Source organism: Photinus pyralis, unplaced genomic scaffold (genome assembly GCF_008802855.1).
Source record: "Photinus pyralis isolate 1611_PpyrPB1 unplaced genomic scaffold, Ppyr1.3 Ppyr1.4_LG5, whole genome shotgun sequence".
Lineage (NCBI taxonomy): Eukaryota > Metazoa > Arthropoda > Insecta > Coleoptera > Lampyridae > Photinus > Photinus pyralis.
Window position 1 is genome coordinate 28695805 of NW_022170596.1, and position 21122 is coordinate 28716926.

The 21122-nt window shown below is 39.3% G+C and overlaps 1 protein-coding gene across 5 annotated transcripts; it reads left to right on the forward strand.

Annotated features, from left to right (window-relative positions):
- The first annotated feature begins 479 nt into the window (after positions 1–479).
- Positions 480–20654, forward strand: LOC116170088 (chromodomain-helicase-DNA-binding protein 7). 5 transcript variants are annotated; one of them, XM_031486275.1, is made up of 12 exons: positions 480–727; positions 2040–8954; positions 9002–9140; positions 9198–9288; positions 9484–9573; positions 10205–10423; positions 11672–11960; positions 12291–12425; positions 13297–13778; positions 15278–16555; positions 16613–16775; positions 17415–20654. In XM_031486275.1, the coding sequence occupies exons 2-12, from the start codon at positions 2094–2096 to the stop codon at positions 19911–19913; spliced, it is 12246 nt and encodes a 4081-aa protein (XP_031342135.1). In that variant the 5' UTR covers positions 480–727; positions 2040–2093; the 3' UTR covers positions 19914–20654. The 5 variants fall into 5 exon arrangements, with proteins under 5 accessions (XP_031342135.1, XP_031342132.1, XP_031342134.1 ...); XM_031486272.1 differs by having other exon boundaries at positions 9002–9288; XM_031486274.1 differs by having other exon boundaries at positions 9002–9288; positions 13300–13778.
- Positions 20655–21122: the final 468 nt, after the last annotated feature.

Genomic DNA, 21122 nt, shown 5'->3' on the forward strand with positions numbered 1-21122 from the left:
CACTGTTAAAGATACTAGAAGTAGAGGTCTTATCAATCAGGTGTGTGTCTTATTTAAGAGCATTTAATTATAGCATTTTCGATTGCTAAAAACCCATAGTGAATAAGTGTAATTTTCATGTTTCAATCATAAATCCAGAAGGGCAGGGGATCTAAAAATAGCAGCACCATGAGTATAAGCACAAGCCTAATTTTATTTGTGTTATTATTTCTCAAATGATTGCAAGGGACAGTACAGATACCTACCTACACTTTTCAAATAAATTGACGGTTTGGGGTATTATTTTAATGAAAGCAAAATAGTCTTCGCGACATAGACCATACGAGATCGTAGACAATATATTAGCGAGGATAATATTATTGGGTCAATATTTTCCGTACCATTACGCCTATTCCATTTCATAATAATAGGAAATCTTTACGGGAGGATGTAAGGTAATAAATTTTTAAATTTCGCGCCATAGATGTCGTAACCCTCGTCCTGTAAAAGCGTAGTAGTTAAAATGGAGTCCTCGTTTTATGTACCTTCTGTAAGCATCGATTTTAATTAAGGAAATTCTTGATATAAACGAAAGTTTTGGAGAATTAGTTAAAAGCAATTTAAGTAATATTTTAGTGTGATGTTTAAAATTGTGAAGGTTGTTAAAGTAATAAAAGTGCGGAAGTAGTAAAATAGTTAGTTGCTTGTCAGAAGTCGATTCACTCACACCAGATCAGCGGTGTCCATGGTGAGTTTTTTTAAACATCGTATTGCCTAGTCGTTTAATTGTTCGATATTTGTCTTATTTGGCGTCCGTTAGATTAAAATCGTGGGGTTTCTTAAAAGTATCCTTTAAAATTGTTTGGTTCTAATAAGTGTTCTAATTCGCCATTGGTTGTTCGAAAATCAACATTTCTAATGCATCCACACAAGATATCACCTGATTGGTCGTATTTCGACAACTAAATACAGAACTGTATTATTCTATCCAATTAAATAGTCTCTTTTCTCTCATTACTGGTGATGTCGGGCATGTGTATGATCTACATTTGATAATTTTTTGTAAAAAAAATGAAATCGAAACCTAGGAAAAGTGAGTGATTGACATTAAAGTGTACATTTATAACGTGATAGGGTTGAGGGATTCTGTGACCTTTGACAGAATCCGCAATATCGCTAATTTGGAACGCGAGCACCCAAGCGGTGGATCTCAAATGGCGGTCGCGGTAAGGTTCATTGTTCTCTGCCGGGTGCAGATTGATAACTTAACGGTTAATTACTTATCAACTTTGACATTGAATATTGTACGTTTATTTAATTTTACTACTTTCTCAAACGAACCCACATAATCGAAAGGCATGGAAAATCCCCCCCTTTTTTTTAAAATTGAACTCACGTCACCAATCAATCCCTTAATTAACTCGAGAAAACCGTCCTGAAGGACCATCACTTCTAACAGAGCGTCTTCGTTTATTTTAGATGACGTTATGACCCTTATTTATACGTTGTCATGGAGACGACCGTCTCTTATTTGCCGTTTTGTTTTGTTAACTAGTAGGAGGTAATAGACTATGTTTGTTTACCTTGCACATTTGCAAAACAACTGAACGAAAATTGAAAGAATAGGTATAGTGATAAGACTATCACTCCCGACATGTAACTTGTTTTTGAAGAATAATTATTTGTTTATTTTGTGGGATTCATTCGCAAATCTTAATAAAATTGTAGCTTGTAATTCAAAAAACAACAGATTCTTATCAGAAAAGTTTGTGATCGCTTAATGGGCGTCGATCGAAATAATTTTTAGTGCATAGACAACTGTCGCTTACTGTTCGTAGGTACCTAACGATGGCATCTGCTGAGAATAAATCGTCACGTCTCGGGGTGGAAAGTTGTAACGCTCATGTTTTTAAAATCATAAGCGTATAGCTTTTCCCCTTCAGCTGTGACGCCTACGTCGTTACCTCCGCATTGTGAGGCTATCAATTTTTAAATTTTATTTGCTTGCTGTCGCGTGGTGGCGTAACTATATAGTAAAATCTGCATCGTTATTTTTATAGCGATGGTATGGTGAGAGATGAACAGTAGGGAGGCGCTATGTGCCGCCTAAAGCGATGGACTCTTACGACTTGTTCGGGGAAGATGGAGCTGGAATGTTGGAAGGTTTACCCGATCTGGGTGGAGACCATTTCGACCCTGCGGTGACGGGCGCACGTGATGCTGCTCCAGCTTACGCTCAGCCAACGTACACTCAAGAGAATCCTCTACAAAAATTGGCTTCATTCGGCGGAACGGATTTCACCCACATGGATCCCAACACTCAAAACATGTACACTCAAGGCTATGGTACCGAACGGCCGATGGGACCGCCCGGAGGCCCATACACCCATCAAAGACAAATGGTGAGGCCTCCGGCACCTCAGGCGACGGCATCAGGGCAGTATCCGTATCAACCCGATAATATGTACTCGATCCCAGATCACCAGTTAAGTATGGGAGATGCTGCCACGATGCAAGGTTGGGGTCAACACTCCAGTTACCCAATTCATCGATACAGTCAAATGGGTAGCTATAGGCAACAACCAATGGCTTACGGTCATCAACAGGAACAAAAACATCAGTTTCCTCCAACGCAGCATCCCATTATGCAACAACCTCACCAAACTACATACCCCATGCAACAGAGACATACACCTCATTATCCCCAAAATACAGCCTATCCCACAACAGCGGGACAGGCAGCGTACACAGGTTATATGCATCAAAGAATGCCGCATCATCACCAGTACCCTCAAACACATCATCAAATTGAAATGGGGGTGTCGCAAGCACAACAGTATAATCATATGGGCCATAACCAAGCATTAAGCACTCATTCGTCTCCCCATACTGGCCCTTCGCCCGGACATATGCCTCAGACACATCCCACCAATCAAGGACACGCCCCTCCACCTCAGCAACCTCCCGCACAAAATCATCTAACACACCCCAACTCTTTGAGTTATAGTCAGACGTCTCACCAACCTATGCAAAGTATTCAAAGGCCGATGGAGGTCAGCGCTACACCTCAGCAGTATCCTTCAAAGCATCCGACGGGCCCAGGAGGAGTCTTAGGTAGCGGAAGTCCTCAATACCGAGCCCCGTTTCCACAATTGTCACCACAATTGTCATCTCCTAGACCTCAAATGTCACCACGGCCGCCTGCGCCACAAATGTCGCCCAGGCCAGTGATGTCACCTGCAAAGCCAAATGTATCGCCTCATCCTCAGATGCAACAGACAACTCTAAGTCCAAGGCCGCCCACAAGTTTAACGCCAAAATCGACTACGGCTTCGCCAGCACCCATGTCCACATACTCTCAGCAAAGTACCTTACAAGCACTGGAGCAAATGGTAATGCCATCTGTCAGCACAAATAATACAGAATACCCTACGTATCAGCCCAGGAATACGTTGGGACCTCCACAGTCGACGCAAAATCCTCTGTCACCTTCAGTTGGGCTTAGAAATCCTATAACAGAGCAACAGTGGCCTCCCCCACAACAACAACAACCTCCATCTCAGCAAGCACGGCCCCTACACATCTCAAATATCAACGGAAGTCTAACCTTACTGGATCAGAATCAGGGAATACCTCCTCCCTCCCAACAATCGTTACCGCCATCGTCAAATGTGCCGCTCCAAAGCCTACAAAGTAGCCAAAGCTTAGAACAGAATTTTACATCAGAAGAATTACGCGGTGAAGTAAATAAACCCGTCTCTATTCCCGAAGTGAGCGCTCCGATGCCTCACGAAACTACATCCACTACGGGGACATTAAATTTGCCTCCAGTAATTACTCAAAGCGACTACAGTTCTGTACGATCACCAATTTCTACGACGATGGTCGATAAACCTAGTAGCACTACAAATAATGCAGAAGTCTCAACTCCCAGCAGTATTCACGATGTACCCATCTCTCATCCTCCGACTCCTACACCGTCGTCAACAACCGACGATAATGCAGCCAGTAATCAAGAATCGAGTCTTCCAGCCAATGTCGAGTCACTTAAATCGATAGAAGATAGTAGTAATAGCAGTACCGCAACACAACAACCTACACAGAGTCAAAGCAACGCAACGAATTTTACCGATTTTACGAGCGTATCTAGTATGACCAGCTATAACAAAACTCCATTGCAACCTACAAAAATTAACATGGATGATTTAATGCCGTCCAATATGCCACTTTACAATCAAGAGCCGTCGCTAACATCTCTATCACGAGACATTACTCCAACTCCGACGACAACATCTCAGCCAGCGTCGCTAACACCACTATCTCAAGTACCTCCCCAAAGTTTGATGCAAACAAATCAACCACAACTGCAAATTTTAAATCCTGTTCCTCCGCCTGCAAACCAAATGTTACCTAATATGCCACAGATTTCGTCGGTACATCAGACACAGCAACCCCCGCCGACTATTACGAGCAATCAGAATAATCAGAGCAATTTACCGCCAATTCAAAATCAGACGTTGGTACAATCGCAGCCACCTCCACCGCCTACTCAACATACTCAAAATTTGCCACCTCCTCACCCAAACTTGACCAGTTTAACTCCTCATTCTCAAGCGCAGGGCATATTTGAACAAAATCCGAATTCGATAATGGGAAATGCAGGTTTGTCGATAGGCCCACCACCAAGGTCGATGACGCACAGCATGCCCATGAATATGCAGGGAATGCCTATGGGACTAGGCGCGCCTCCCGTCATGGTACCCGGAATTCCTCCCATGTTAGCAAATCAAGACATCGGTTATCAGCCACCGATTAGCCATCATCAAGAACGTGCAGCTTTGCAACAACAATTACAAGAACTTTATTGTATGCCGCCCGCTCCAGAAAATCAGGACAAAATTTCTCATTTACAAGAGAGGTTGAATATACTCGCCCAACATGAAGCCAACGATCAGTGCAACGGGGGTCCACAGTGTGTTCTACAAAGTCCTTTATTTACGTCACCGATGATCGATAGCCCTCAGGTTTCTAGTACGACCGGGCGAGGACGCGGAAAGGGCGGCCCGAGAGCAAAGAAACCTCGTCAGAAGAAGAACGAAAAGGACGCGATCATGCAAATACCTCAGTCAGGTATGGCGTCCCCGATGGGAATGATGATGCCCCAACAACCTTTGCCAGTGTCTGAAGATTGCGTCACGCCGGGTGCCGGATTGAACATTCATTCTGGTGAGCTAACCGAAATTGGAATGGACCCCATGTCCGGAGAGATGGATTTGGATAAACAGAAGAAGGGTAGGGGCTCGAGAAAGCCCAGAGAACCAAAGAAACCGAAAGAACCTAAATTACCAAAGGAACCAAAAATTCCGAAAGAAAGAAAAAAACGCGAACCAAAGGAGCCTAAGGAACAGCGAGTCAAACGTAAATATGTCAGAAAAAAGAAGTTTGACGGAGATGACATTATTACGGATGATTTGTTTAATAAATCGACCGAAAGTGGAGAAGAACACCTCGGCGACATATCGCAGACATCGCAGTCCTTGTTAATGGAAGATTTTAGCATGTCCGAACCGGGAGAAATATTGCCCGAATCGACGAGGGAACCGGAACAAGTTCAAGCCGATTCTCAAACTACTGCCGACGGAATTGCGGAGGTATTGAGCGAACCTGAAACTAAAAAAGACGAATACACATTCGAAGATCAGTCCAACTCCAACGAAGAAATAGAGAAAATGATTCGAAAGACTCCTAAACGTGTCAAACCGCCGCCGATACCTAAAAAAGTTGTGTCCACAAAAGCACGGACTTCTAGAACGGTTGGGATAAGTAAAGGCAAAAAACGTAAAAGTGTGTTGGCCGAATCTGACGGCGAAGGCGAAGATTTAATTTCCACACCGCCTCCATCACCTCCCGAAGATGCAGACAATACGACTCAAAAAAGACGATCCGCCAGGAATACCCAAAGGAAGAAATACGTAGACGACGTAATGTTGCGATTTTCAGACGACGATTCCCCCGCCGCCCCATCCAAAACCAAAAAGACGGTCGCTCCCGCCCCACCAGTTATTGCTCCCTCGCAGCCTAGTATTATGGAAATTTTAGAAGAGCCGACTCTTGTAAACGATGCCGCCGGAAATAAGCCAAATTTCGTCTACGTAAATACCACCGAGGATGACGCAATGGTGGTGCAATATGTTTTATCGTCGAGAATGAGTAAACGCGAGAAACTTATGGAGGTCAATAAAGACGATCCTGCACCAAAACCAACCGCAGACGATGAAGCCGAAAAGCACACCGAACCTAGTCAAACAGCGGAAGAGACTGAAGATAAAATTGACGTTACGGAAACTCCTGCTGAACTCACCGAAGAAGCCAAAAGCGAAGGTGCACCCGAAAAGAAATTTGAAATGATGGTCGTAGATGTGGAAGAATATTACGTCAAGTACAGAAATTTTTCGTATTTGCATTGCGAGTGGCGAACCGAGGAGGAGTTATACAAAGGGGATAAAAGAATCGCGAATAAGATCAAACGTTTTAAACAAAAACAACAGCAACAATTGAATATTTTCGAGTATTTAGACGACGAGCCCTTTAATCCCGATTATCTCGAAGTGGATCGAGTTCTAGATGTGGCCGAACATACCGATCCAAATACGCAGGAGACGATTAAACATTATTTGGTTAAATGGAGGTCGCTTCAATACGAGGATAGTACGTGGGAATTGGAGGAAGACGTCGATCCTTTAAAAATACAACAATTTTTATTGTTTAGAGCGATTCCGCCTAAGGATAGGTGGAAACCGAAGAGACGCCAACATCCCGATTTGTGGTTAAAATTGGAACAGTCGCCTATCTATAAAGGTGGAAACATTTTACGCGAATATCAGCTCGAAGGTCTTAATTGGTTGTTGTTTTCGTGGCATAACGGCAGAAATTGTATTCTGGCGGATGAGATGGGCTTGGGTAAAACAATTCAGAGTTTGACTTTTATTCATGCCGTCCACGAGTTTGGCATTCGAGGCCCATTTTTGATCATCGCCCCACTCTCGACCATACCTAACTGGCAGCGCGAAATCGAAGCGTGGACCGAGTTAAACGTAATTGTTTATCACGGATCGTCTGCCAGTAGAAATATGTTGCAGGAATACGAATATTTCTATAAAAACGAAAAGGGACAGCCCATTAAAGAAATAACAAAATTTAATATTTTGATCACCACTTTTGAGATCATCGTTACCGACTTTGCCGATTTGAAAGGATTTAATTGGCGTGTTTGTATCATCGACGAGGCGCATCGTCTAAAGAATAGAAACTGCAAATTATTAGAGGGTTTACGACAATTAAATTTGGAGCATCGTGTTCTTCTATCCGGAACGCCTTTGCAGAACAACGTTAACGAGTTATTTTCTTTGCTAAACTTCTTAGAACCGACGCAGTTTGCTAATTCTGAGCAATTCTTGCAAGAATTTGGTGCTCTGAAATCGGAACAAGAGGTACAAAAATTGCAATGCATTTTGAAACCGATGATGCTTCGTAGATTGAAAGAAGACGTAGAAAAGTCGTTGGCGCCAAAAGAAGAAACGGTGGTGGAAGTGGAGTTGACCAATATTCAAAAAAAATATTATCGCGGTATTTTAGAAAGGAATTTCTCATTTTTACAAAAAGGTACAACTCAAGCGAATATTCCGAATTTAATGAATACGATGATGGAGCTTAGAAAGTGTTGCATACATCCCTACCTTTTAAATGGAGCGGAAGATCAAATTCAGTACGATTTTAAAATGCAGCACGGAGAGGATGTCGATGCGTATTATAAAGCGTTGATCAATTCTAGCGGTAAAATGGTACTTATAGACAAACTATTACCCAAATTACGCGCAAACGGTCATCGAGTATTAATATTTAGCCAAATGGTACGTTGTCTGGACATACTGGAAGATTATCTCATGTATAGAAAGTATCCCTTCGAGAGAATAGATGGAAGAATTCGTGGAAATTTACGTCAGGCGGCCATCGATCGATTCTCCAGACCTGATTCGGATAGGTTTATATTTTTATTGTGCACGAAAGCCGGAGGGCTAGGTATAAATTTAACGGCGGCCGATACGGTCATCATATACGATAGTGACTGGAATCCGCAGAACGATTTGCAAGCACAAGCACGATGCCATAGAATCGGTCAGCAAAAAATGGTTAAAATTTATCGATTATTGTGTCGCAATACTTACGAAAGGGAGATGTTCGATAAGGCTTCTTTAAAGTTGGGTTTAGATAAGGCGGTGCTGCAAAGTATGAACACGTCTCAAGGCGGTAAGGAATCGGGAAACCGTCAACTTTCCAAAAAAGAAATCGAAGATCTATTGAAAAAGGGAGCGTACGGGGCGTTGCTCGATGAGGAGGACGGTGATAAATTTTGCGAGGAGGACATCGACATGATATTGGCGCGAAGAACTCAAGTTATAACGATGGAGTCGGAGAAAGGTTCTACATTTTCTAAGGCCAGTTTTGCTTCCAGTGCAAATAGATCGGATATCAATATCGACGATCCAGATTTTTGGAATAAATGGGCGAAGAGAGCCGACATTGATACGACCGAAAAAGACGAAACTGAAGATTTGGTATTGTCGGAGCCACGAAGACGCACCCAAATTAAGCGGTACGGGCATGATGAAAGCGCGATCGATATGTCAGAGTTGGAAAGTTCTACCGATTCGGACGGCGAAAACGAAGGTCTAACATTGGGTATGCGTAGTCGACGTAGCAAAAAATTAAAAAAGAAGTTGAGAAGCGATGATTATATGCCCAGAGAAGGGGAGAGGGGTGATATTGTATATGGCAGTTGGGCTCGTCGCGAATGCTTTATGGTCGAGAGAGGGCTTCTCACTTTCGGATGGGGAAGATGGCGAGAAATATTGGACCATTCTCAGTTAAGAAAAGGGTGGAAGGAGTCCGATATTGAGGATTGCGCCAGAGTTATTGTAAGTTTATCGCCGATAACTTTCGTACTTTACACATTTTATTGCAGTTACTTTATTGTCTCCGCTTTTATCGAGGGGATGAAAAAATTCGGAGCTTTATCTGGGATTTAATCACTCCGTGTGAGTACGGGGAAGGAATGAAAATCACTAGGAATCATCACGGGTTAAAGGATCCAGTACCTAGAGGTATCCGAAATAAAAATAAGAAGAAAAGCAGAGATTCTCGGCACGCTGCTCTTACAGATCCCAATCACTGGAGTAAAAATGAGAAATATGATGGCGACATCTTCTTAGAAAGCAACTACAAGAAACATCTGGGTCGACATGCCAACAAGTAAGATTTATCCGTGGTTTTTTGTCTACAAACTTTACGCCATAACTTGATGATGAACTTCATGCTAATTTAGAAAATACTTTAGGTATTTTATGAAATAAACACTTCTCACACACTGATCTGGTGACATATATGTATATTTTAGAAATGCGAATTAACAATACAGGGTTTTACAGTAGTTGTGGTATGTTTCAGGGTACTTCTACGTGTTCGCATGTTATATTACATAAAACACGAAATAATCGGCGATTTGGTTCAACATATAGCGGACGGAGTACATGCTAGGTACTGTATACGTATAATTTTTTTATCATTTCGTACTCTTAAGTGTTCTTTGGTGCAATATTGATGTTTGATCAGTATTTAGTTTGGCCATTAACCATATAATATCACTTAGGATACTGACCGGACACATTATTGGGAAATAGTCTTGGCTTTCCATTTTATTAACTTTGTATGCATGCCCGTGCTTGTGGCTATGCTAGATGCTTTGCGAGACTCATTCCACTTTCATGTTCACGTTATATTTATCTAAGTTTTCATTTTAAACGATATGTGTGTGCGAGTGATTAATAAAATTCATATCTTGGCAAACATAAAGCTTACGTCGCTTATTTTTAACCCTATTTATTAATTTATCGTTTATTATTAACATAATATTAATTTACAAATTGGTTCCTTACCCCCTTTAAATTGAAAATCAGCGGTACGGCACTTGGTACCAAATTTCTTTTTAGATCTTCGTCAAAATGCTCATTTACTGAAAACTACTGTCTAACCGGATACAGTTTGGAATTTTAAAAAAAAATAAAAAAAAAAAGATCTTCTCTTTCATCAGAAGTGGACAGTGTAAATACAACTTGAGTCTCAAAAAGTAACTTAAATCAAAATTGACAATTGGCAACATTATTCACAGTGCCCTGCCGGTAAATCCTCCGATAACGGAACAATTGCCTTGTGAGTGGTGGGATTCAGAATGCGACAAGTCTCTGCTAGTGGGCACTTGGAAGCACGGCTATGAAAATTATACGGAGATGCGTGCAGACCCCACCCTATGTTTCCTGTCCCGCTGTGGCCCGCCCTCTGCTCGAGAGCTCCAGCTGGCTTCTAACACGCAACCCCCCACACCTGCACTGTAAGTAGTCATAGTTTTTCCCTCAGCAATCATTGCAGTCATGTCCATCGTCGGTTTAACTATTTTTACTAACTGCAGATTATACTACAGGTATTGTTTTGTCCAATTAAGACTGTATTATTTATGTTTTTACGTAGCCACAGCTTGGCTAATATATATGCGACTTAAGTAAACCTTTGCATGCGGTTTCTTTATTACATTAATGTGGTGGTTACGAAATTGATCCGAATACAATTATTTTTTAACTACTGTTTTTAATCGGCTGCACACAAATTTTCATAATTTATATATGGTGTAACGGAATTATGGTTCTAGCTTCTTAATGCTTCGCTTATTAATTTTTAGAAATATTAGTAGTAATCTCACAGACCGAATACAGAGTGACAACTCTAACATTATGTAATCTATTTATTCCATAAGAGACGCCCAACTTGCTCCTAAATGTATACTCAAGTATATATTATATGCAGCCCCTAAATCGCGGAAAACACAAGTAACGTTTATTTTAAGTTTAACTTCTTACTGTTATACCTTGGTAAAAATTAAGAGAATTTCGAAAATTATTGTAACGCAAAATAAAAGTTTGTGTTTTCCACGTATAATAAAGTACAGTATAGAGTAGCTGAGGCAGGTATTCAAAACGAGTAACGTAAACTGATTTTATTTGTTCCTCGATAGTAAACAACAGCAAACAAGTGAACGTAATTTAAACGAACGGTATTGACTTGTAAAACTGACAGCTGACCTGTAAAAATTTTACAAGTTAGTAATCTAGTAATTTCATTGGGCAGAATTAATGCGAAGTCTCTGTTACATGGATAACATGATATTTTAGACATTTCTTCGAGATCAATTTAAGAACTAATTATTTACGTTTACAAATGAGTAACAAATAAAATATTGTACATTATACGCCAGGTAATGGTTTTTACTAGCTCTAGGAGATGACAGGCTCGCCTGACGGCTCGCCAGTCAACTTCTCCTATCGCCAGTAAAAACTCACTTACCTGGCTAATACTTACATTAAATAAAACGCGTCACAAATAAATACTTATCTTGTAAGTGAGAGACCTAACTTAACTAATTATTTTACAGCCAAATTATTAGAATGTATGCTGTTGTCAAAATAATTTTATTCGGAATCTCTACGTATTTGTCGGCCAAACTAAAAAAAAACAACAGTGGCATATAATTACCATTTGTTCAATGTATGTTTTTCTAATAAAAAAATAATTTGTGCCATAACAGTAATGACGATGATCTGGACGATGAAGATACGAACGAAGAATTCAGTTTAAAATCGAGATTTCGCGATCTCTCTGAGCTTAATTCTGAAATTGCGGAACCTTCTCCGGGACCGTCGGGTTCGTCTGAAACTCAACCGTCGGGAGATCCGGATGATCGGCTGTACGATGATTTGGACGATAAACAAATGTGGCCATCGGCAACCGATCTCAATACTCGACTGAGGCGTGTTATAACTTCGTATCAAAGAAGTTATCGTAAGGAGGAACAACAAAAATTAGCAAAAATAAAGGTACGCAAACAATGTCTGTTAATAACCATTTTATATTATCAAATAAGTTTAATGGTTTTTAGCACTAAGCTTTCATCTTTATGTTTATAAACTTTCAGTTTATATGTTAGTTGGTACATTCTTCAATGTATGAACTGTGCTTGATGGCTGCTTTGTGCTTAAATTTTTTATATAATGTTATTAACGTATATTTCATATCATTAAATCATTATAATGAAAAAACGTAAGGATAAAACTGCGTTTTTTTTTCTAAATCTTATATATCATAATCATCTGCACACGCATGAGCGTGCTAGATGTTCTTGTAGTATGTAGTTATGCACTGTGCAGCCTGCGAGTGTAGAGAGTGCCCTGTCCTCCCCCTTGGCTGCATTGGCGCAGGTGTCGCAACAGCTAGATGCGCGTGATGCCGCCTCTCTTGCCATGCCTGGATGGGACCTACAACAGCTAGCCCTCTATCTCTTGGTTAGTAAATTTGTTTTATTTTTATTTTATTTTGTTAGTTGATTATATGTTTGTATCTGATCAGTTATATTCAAACGTTCAAATCCTTTTTCATTTGTTTGTACCCAAGTTGGATAGCTATTTTTGTCTAATGTTCATTTATGTATAGCATAGTTTTTGTTAACTATAAAATTCTAGACGTGTGTCGTTCAATGTAAAATAATTACAATTAAGAAAAGGAATGCATACTAGTTTGGTTGATATTTGCACTTTGCAGTAACAGCAAAAGTTGACAATCAATGAATAAAAATTATACAAATAATGCACATCAAGTTTGTTTTGTTGTGGATTGGATTGCATTTTGCTTCGTTTAATGTAAAGACATGCGTTGGGAATTTTCTTAGTTTACTTAAATTACATTGTTTATTGGTACATAGTACGACATGTATTCTGTGTTATACGACTGACCAGTGTAACCGTAGAAGAATACTGCATGTTTTTTAAATTGTTTCACTCTACCTGTAGACATGACGTCAACTAATCTTCTCTTTTTTTATGTTAACGTGGATCATTTTCTTTGATTTGTTATGTTTGAATGTGCTCGACCTTCAAACCACTATTATTGCTTGAAATCACGCTGTTAAGTATCAAAAATATAAAATGGATGAAAAAAATGTCAGAATGAAGACACTACACAGAAGGTCCGGTCTATTTTTCTACCGTTATAATGGTCTTAGCATTGGCACCTAAAATGTATTTTATTGTATTCGCTACGATAGCGTTAAAATACATTACAAATACGTTGTGTGCTATCTTTTCAAATGTACTGACTTGTGATTGGTTTACAATAAACAAACTTCTCAAGTGAGAATATTGAATCTAACATTTCTAGAAGATGGAACGACAAGGAAAACATTTGGAGCAAGCCGTAAGAGAAAAAGAAAGGCATAGTATCGCCAGGAAGTGGACTCGACGAGAGGAGGCGGATTTCTTTCGTGTCGTTTCTTCATACGGTGTTAATTATTTTCGGAAAAAGAAAGCCTATGATTGGATCAAGTTTAAGCAGTTAGCAAAGCTAGATAAAAAATCGGACGACGAAATTACCGACTATTATAAGAATTTTGTGGTCATGTGTAAAAGACAAACAGGTGTTAAATTAGACGACGATAGCTATGATACTACTATAGAACATATTAGTGAAGAAAAGGCAAGACGGACATTGGAAAGATTGGAATTGTTATCGAGAATACGTGAAGAAATTGTTACGCATCCCAAGTTGGACGATCGACTGAAAGTGTGTGCCACATCTGCAGATATGCCTGAATGGTGGCTTCCGGGGAAGCACGATAAGGATCTTCTGTTAGGTGTTGCAAAGTAAGTAAACATAGTACATAAAGTTTTATGTTTATTACAGTGGTTGTCTTGTCAACATGTTTCAAAAATATAATAGGTGTTGCACCCCCAAAACTTTGCCTTTGTGCACAGAAGTTTTTGGCTATAAAGCAGGAACAATCTTTGTAAAAAAAAGGCAAACATTGTGTTTTTTAGTAAATGTATTGAGTGTACCTACCATTTCGAGTGGTAACATTTTAGTGACTTGGTCGGATTCTATGAAAAAACAATTTCTTTGTAGAAAAACGCCATTTTGGTTTTTTTTTCATAGAGATTCAATCAACTTATCAAGATTAGCGGTTTAGAAAGGGTAGGTTTATTCATAAGATTTCAGTTGAACTGTATTGCGTTATTACCGTTTTATAAGTCAAAAGGTTATTTTTTCTACATTTCTTGACCACAAAAGCGAAGTCTTGGGGGTATGATTACATTTCTTGACATCAATTTTGTCAAGGACGTACTGTATCATGATATACATATACACTGTGTCCAAGATAAGGATGTGGGGATCTCCGAAGCCATAGAGCATACAACGATGGTCAAATTAGAGAAAAGATACGGAATTAGAGAGTTATTATCATACTTCAAAGAAAAGAATGCTTGTGAAGATATGCCAGAAAAACCAAAATTTGCCGATTTCGTTTTCATTTTTCCCTGATCGTATTTGAACAGATACAAATAGATAAAAAACACTTTCTCATTGCCTCTTTTTCAGATCTACAAGATAGTGTTGAGAGATTTTCAGTACAACGTTTCGTTTCGGAGAAGTCATCATCAACTTTATTTTTTATATGGCCCGTAAAAAAAAGTACATACTGTATTGAGTAGCATTTACAATTACGAGTACAAAGATTTAGGACATTAAAAAAAACAACAGTTGGTTTCAACAGGTCGGTGCATCCGCACACAACACAGTGATCGTGCGACAATACCTATCGGACAAATTTCCTGAAAAATGGAAAATATATCCGCTAGGTATTGTCTCACGATCAAGGCATTGTGCGTGAGTGTACCATCCTGTTGAAACCGACAGTTTCCAACCTTTGTTTTTTTTGTGTGCCCTACATCGTTGTATTTGTAATAAAAAATGCTACTCAATACTGTATGTACTTTTTTTACGGGCCATATAGAAAAATAAAGTTGATGATTGTTTCCCCGAAACGGACGTTGTTTGTTCTGAAAACCTCCCTCTGCTATCTTGTAGAGTGGCAATGGGAAAGTGTTTTTGATTTTTTTGTGTCTGTTCAAATAACAAAGAAATCGGCCAATTTGGGTTTCTCTGTTATATCTTTGGAAGTAATCAGAATTTTTTGATTTTCTTTAAAGCATGATAATAACAATTTAATTGTGCATCTTTTCCCTAATTTCATCATTGTCGTATCTTCTATGGCTTTGAAGATCCCCATGATAAACGTCCATCTTAGACACAGTGCATACCTGTAAATAAATATTTTACTTTTAAATGAGATATTATGTTTTAGGCATGGTTTGGGTCGTACAGACTATTACATATTGAACGATCCCGAATTATCATTTCAAGAGATCTTACGAAAAAAAGTTAGTTGTACGACATCAGAGTCACTCGACAGTAAAGATGCAATAAAACTGGAAAGTCATGAGGATATTTTAAAATTTGATAAAAATGAAATTTTGGTGAAGTTAGAAAAGGGAGAAGGTACTCTTAAGATAGAAAAGGTCAACATAAAAAAGGAGAATCTCGATGATAAAGATAAGGAAAAGAAAAAGGAAGATAGTACAAAAATTGAATTGACTTTAGTTAAAAGTGAAAGTAAGGAAGAAAGTGAAGTAGTGGAAAAACAAGAGACTACAAAAACTGAAACTGAAGGCGCCAGCGATCAACCTTCCGCTTCTGTTGAGATATCAGAACTCCAGCCTTCAAAAGTGCAAGAAAGTGAAGCGAATGAGATAAATGAGAAAGAAGAACAGGCGGATGAGACAAAAAAAAAAGATACAGACAATGTGACAGATAAACCTAATAAAAAAGAATTGGAAGATGAAACCGATATTTGTGCAAAACAAGCAGCCGAACTTAAAGCGATGTTCCCTGATTTAGAGGTTATTCAACCTCTGTCTCGTTTGTCACAAGTTGACACCTTTGTATTGAGGGATAAACAAGGGACGGGTGCTCTCGATTTTAGTGAGACAACAGTTGCGCAGTTATTTAATAATGCTGTAAAATGGCCTAGGGAATATGCTATACAAGTTCGGTTGCAGCATATAGTTTATGCTATCGAAACGAAAGAATGGCCGGCTTCAAAAAGCTTTTCTGCGTATGCCAACGGAATTGGTGGCGAATTTGATATTCCAATTCACGAAATTCCAAACGATCCCCCTAAGCGTGAAACTTCTACTCCTTTATCGTTAGGAGATTCTGAAATCATTACCATAACCACTGACAATTTGCATCGAAATAGTCTTCACAAGAAACGTAAGCGCCACATTGCGATTGATGTGGAAACGGAGCGGGCAAAATTACACGCTTTACTGAATAGCAGCCACGGAATGTTACCAAATCCATTGCCTAAACCCAACACATCTTGGGATAATGACGATTCAGAAGATTCTAGGAGATCAACGCCAGTCACGCAGTCCCTTCAACCACCACCCGCTCATCAACAAACTGGTAGATTACTAACGATGCCGTACGAGCTGAAATATCATGCTCCTAAAACTATCGGTCAAACATCTGTCATACCAGGTACAAGCAGTACATTGACACCAATCGATTTGAGCTCGGGGTTAGTTTTTCAGTTTACGCCTTAACAAGAAATCTGTAATCCACTTTAATTTTTCAGGTTGCCTAAAATGAACAATCTCGACATCCCAAAAGTGTCAAGTCACGACATACAAAATGAAGTGCAAGATTTCTCTTTAAAGAAGCATTCAAATGCTTCACATAAAATGTCCGGAAATAAACTGGACGATACTCTTTCAAAACTAATGAAACGTAAAAATTGTGTAAGTATGAAACTAATATCTAACTAATTTTAATGTATAGAAGAGATTTTTATATAATTAATTACTGTATTGCAATTTTAATAAAGCACACAATAAACTCTAAAAACTGCAATATGGGTTACTCTGTAATTGGGCAAAGACCTGTTGAGGGCCTAGAACAAGAGCGATAATAAATAAATAATATGTGAGATTCGGAAGATGAAATTCTTATTTACAGTGGCACTTTTTCAAAGATCGTCTTAAAAGACGTCAATATGCAACTCATCCCATAAACATAAATAATTTATCATATCACATGAATCTGTTGTGATTCTTGTCTTTTTGGTACCATAAAAGATCTCTAATAAATGCTTAATTTGTCATCTATAACATCCAGATTTTGTTTGATTCGGATTACTGCTACTTCAAAACATGTATTTTCTTAAAATAAAGTGCAAGGTCATTGTTTACCCCAATGCAATACCATCTTTACTAATGTATGGGTGTTCCTTTGTACATGAATTAAAGCTCTTGTGTTAAATCCCAAGCCTTATGTGTAGAAAGAAATCGTTCAAATCTCCTTTAGAAACTTTGAGCTTTTGGTCACCCAATTCTTAGCACTGCTTTAATCGCTATTACAATTATTAATTATGTTTCTAGCCGATCGAGGAACCTGTTGTTGGAAAAGAAAAAAAACGCAGAAAATTAGACGAAATTGTACTGGGTTTGTCAGCTGCGAAAGAGCAAATGTTGTATCCGGAAACGACAAAGAAATCTACAGTTGCTCCAAGCGTAACCGTTACCCCTACCTCTGCGCCATTAACATCTTCTCATCATCAGAAACCTTTTACCATTACAGTTACTTCGATACCTTCCCCTGCGCCACCGCCTCGTAGCTGTGCCACTCCAAACCTAAAATCTCCAATGCCTGGCAAGGACAGTTTTTCTAACTTCTTAGTTCAGGCTGAACAGCAAAATTTGCTGTTGAAAAAGCAGCAACAGCAGCAAAAGAGTTACGAAGCTATGATTGCGGATATTAACAAAGTAGCCGATTTTAGTTCAAAAGTGAACTCATACTCTCACGAAGCGAAGGTAAATAAGTGGTTAGCTGAACAAAATGCCGCTTTAGCGGAGCAGCCTTTAAATGCAGATTATTTAACACCTAGAAGGCGTAGACCACGCGTCGATCCGTCTTTGTTGGATTGGAAGAAATTAACTGGAAACGAAAATGTGTCTGTAATTCATAGAGTAACAAACAAAAAATTGACAGGACCGAAGGCTCCGACTTTAAAACGCTTAGGACAGTGGTTAATGGAAAATCCCATGTATGATATTGATCCTAAATGGGCGGAATTGGTTAAGGAACGTGGAAATTTAGGTCACGATATGCAAAAACGCTTCAGCAATTCGTCGGTAAAGAAATCTACACCTGGCAGGCCACCTCTATTGTCTAGTCCTACTGGGTCAACTTCGAGCGTTAGTTCCGCAAATATGAGCACTTCGTTGGCGTCCAGTTTACCTTTTCCGTCTTTAGCGGGTTCAAGTCTGTCCGGTCTCAACTCTAGTTTATTATCCGGTCTATCGGGCTTGGGACAGTTTGACTCTAAAAATATGCTCTTTGATCCTAAAAATCCATTATTTGATCCCAAGAACCCACTTTTTGATCCCAAGAACAATCCTTTATTTGATCCGAAAAATCCGCTTTTAATGCCTTTTGCGGGCGGGATGCCGAATATGAACGCGCTAAACTCAATGGCAGGTTTAGGCAACTTAGGTAATATGAATTTATTTGCAAATTTGGCCGGACTGGGTTTGCCGGGAATGGGAATGGATCCCGTGCCGGTGACACCCGAATCTGCAAAACCTAAAACAAGTACGGCAAGTACAACTGGTGGCGGGACGGAAAGTAAAAGTGGGAAATCACAGAAACCTATTGACGTCCATAGTGGAAACAAGTCGGCCGTATCTTCTTCGCCGGCAACATCTCTACCGTCTTCGACTCCTTTTCCTTTCTTTTTCCCAAATCCTAGTCTTTTGTACACCCCTCTCGGGTTGGGTGGCTTGAATCCATTCGCATTGCAGCCCGGAATGTCCGCATATGATACTTTAGCGCAGCAATGTAACTTGTTGAATGGAAATCTCAATCCTGCTGCTTCTCCTAATTCTACAAAATCTACAAAGGCGAGTCGGTCTCCTTCTGTCACCTCCACCAGCACGACTGCGACGCAATCGAAATCGCCCAGACCTAATCGTGATTCTCACTTACAAAACTTAATATTACCACCCGACACGCAACTACTGGAGAGCCTTTCTAAAGTTTCCGGTACTTTGGACACGTCTAATGTAAAACATAAGGCAGACCGAAAAGATGAAAAAAACAAGACCTCGGATAGCATGCGAGGCATGTTGCCTTCGGATTATAGCGGTGTGGATAAGTTTAGGGGTATTAAAGATCTTCCGAACTTTGCCGACTTTAATAAGTTACTCGAAGCCACTCAAGCTCAAATTCCGACGCAGAAAAAAATGCGCGAACAAGAAATAAAAGAGGCATTTGATAAATTGACAAAGGGAAATCCGGATGTATTGACGCGAACGGTGCCTGATGAACAGCGTGCCACTCCCACTCCCAAAAGACAACGCGATCCAAATCCAACCGAAGTTTCTGACAGTACGATTGTGGAAGACGCAAACGAGTGTAAAAGATTTAAGGAATCCGATGCCACTTCTACTCATCCTACACCAGTGGCGTGCGTCACTTCAACAGAAGTAGATATTGAAACTTTATTGCCTCCTAGCACGGTCGTTAAAAGTAGCAATCCGACTTTACCTGCGGAAAACGACAACAAGCAATCGGTACCCACACCACCTCCACCCTTGCCTCAGCACACCTCTCCGGAACCGGAAACTCAAGAAATTGCACCTGTTGAACCTGTTACTCAGTCCGAGCCGATGTCGACGGTGGAACCAACTCCAAAGAAAAATGCAAAAAGAACACGAGGTAAACGTAGATCCGGTGATGTTCCATTGGATCCAGAGACAGTTATCGAGAGGAAAAATTTGAGGTCGAGCGCTAGCCGATCAGCCGCCGTAGCTGCAGCTAAACAGGCTGCGGCAAAACAGTTAGAAGCCGAGAATGCACTTAAAAATCACGACGGTTGAACTTTTATACTGAAAGTGGAATTTGGTGAACTGTGATACTTGAGGATTCCTCAATAAAACACTTTTCTAGTGCTTATTGTATAAGGTATTTTAAAGTGAGTATTGCTTAAGTCATTCTCGCAATGAACTGACCTACTGCTGCGCTTGTATTCCCATTTTAGCGAGTAACGATGAACTTTGTTTAAGAATCATCATATGTAGTTTTAATTGATTGGACAAATTGTAATCAATTGTACTTTAGCTAAACAAAATGTAGTTAAATTACGTAAAAATTTGGTAATGGTTCGCATTTAATCTTTTTTTTAAATCGCCACTTTTACTATGTTTTATATATTTTTTCATTTTTATTTGATTATCTGAAATCATTACCATAATTTCGACAATATTTGATATCATTTTTTGCAGTTTGGACTTTGTATATATTTACATAAAGTAATGGTGAGTGAATATGGGGAACAGTGGAGAGGTGTGAAATTGTAAATATTTAACATATTTTCTTTTTATTTAAATTGTGTACGTTAAATAGTGGTATTAAGTCTGACGAATATTTATTTTAAGGTTTTGATTGTGTCTCGTTTACGTATTTATTCAAACTTGCATTTAAGGCAATGTCGTTTTATCGCCACTTTTAGATCTGTTGTCAACATATACGGCATGTATTCACGTATTATAATATAGCATGGTAGCTCTCTCATTTTATTGTTATAATGTTCATATAGAGTAATAAATATTACAAATGCATATTGTCTCCAAACTATCGTTATTTAATTTGTTCAATTATTTTACGTAATTTGTTTTTATCCTTGTAGTTCAATAAAATGAACAATTTTCATTTAAGTCCATTTTGTTTTGTCCTATTGTGTGTCAACACAACGTTCTCTGTGCATTTTTTGTATCTAAAATATATTTATTGCGCAGTGTGGAAAAATTGGCAAAATCGACACTGGCAATCAAAAATGAGTTGCTGCGAGTCGCCTTTGGAAGTTCAAGTTAAGTACGATTTCCCATGTTAACAAAAATTCCTAAGGTGACTTGACAGCAATTCATTTTTGATCACTAAATACTTACCAAACGTTCATCTTTTGGTGTCTTGGAGAATGTGTGCGATAAGCACGCTAAACTTTTAGTGATGGAAAAACTGCAGGAAAATTGCATTACAATTTGAAATTGTTTTTTTGTCAATTAAAAAACCAGATGCCAAATTCGTGA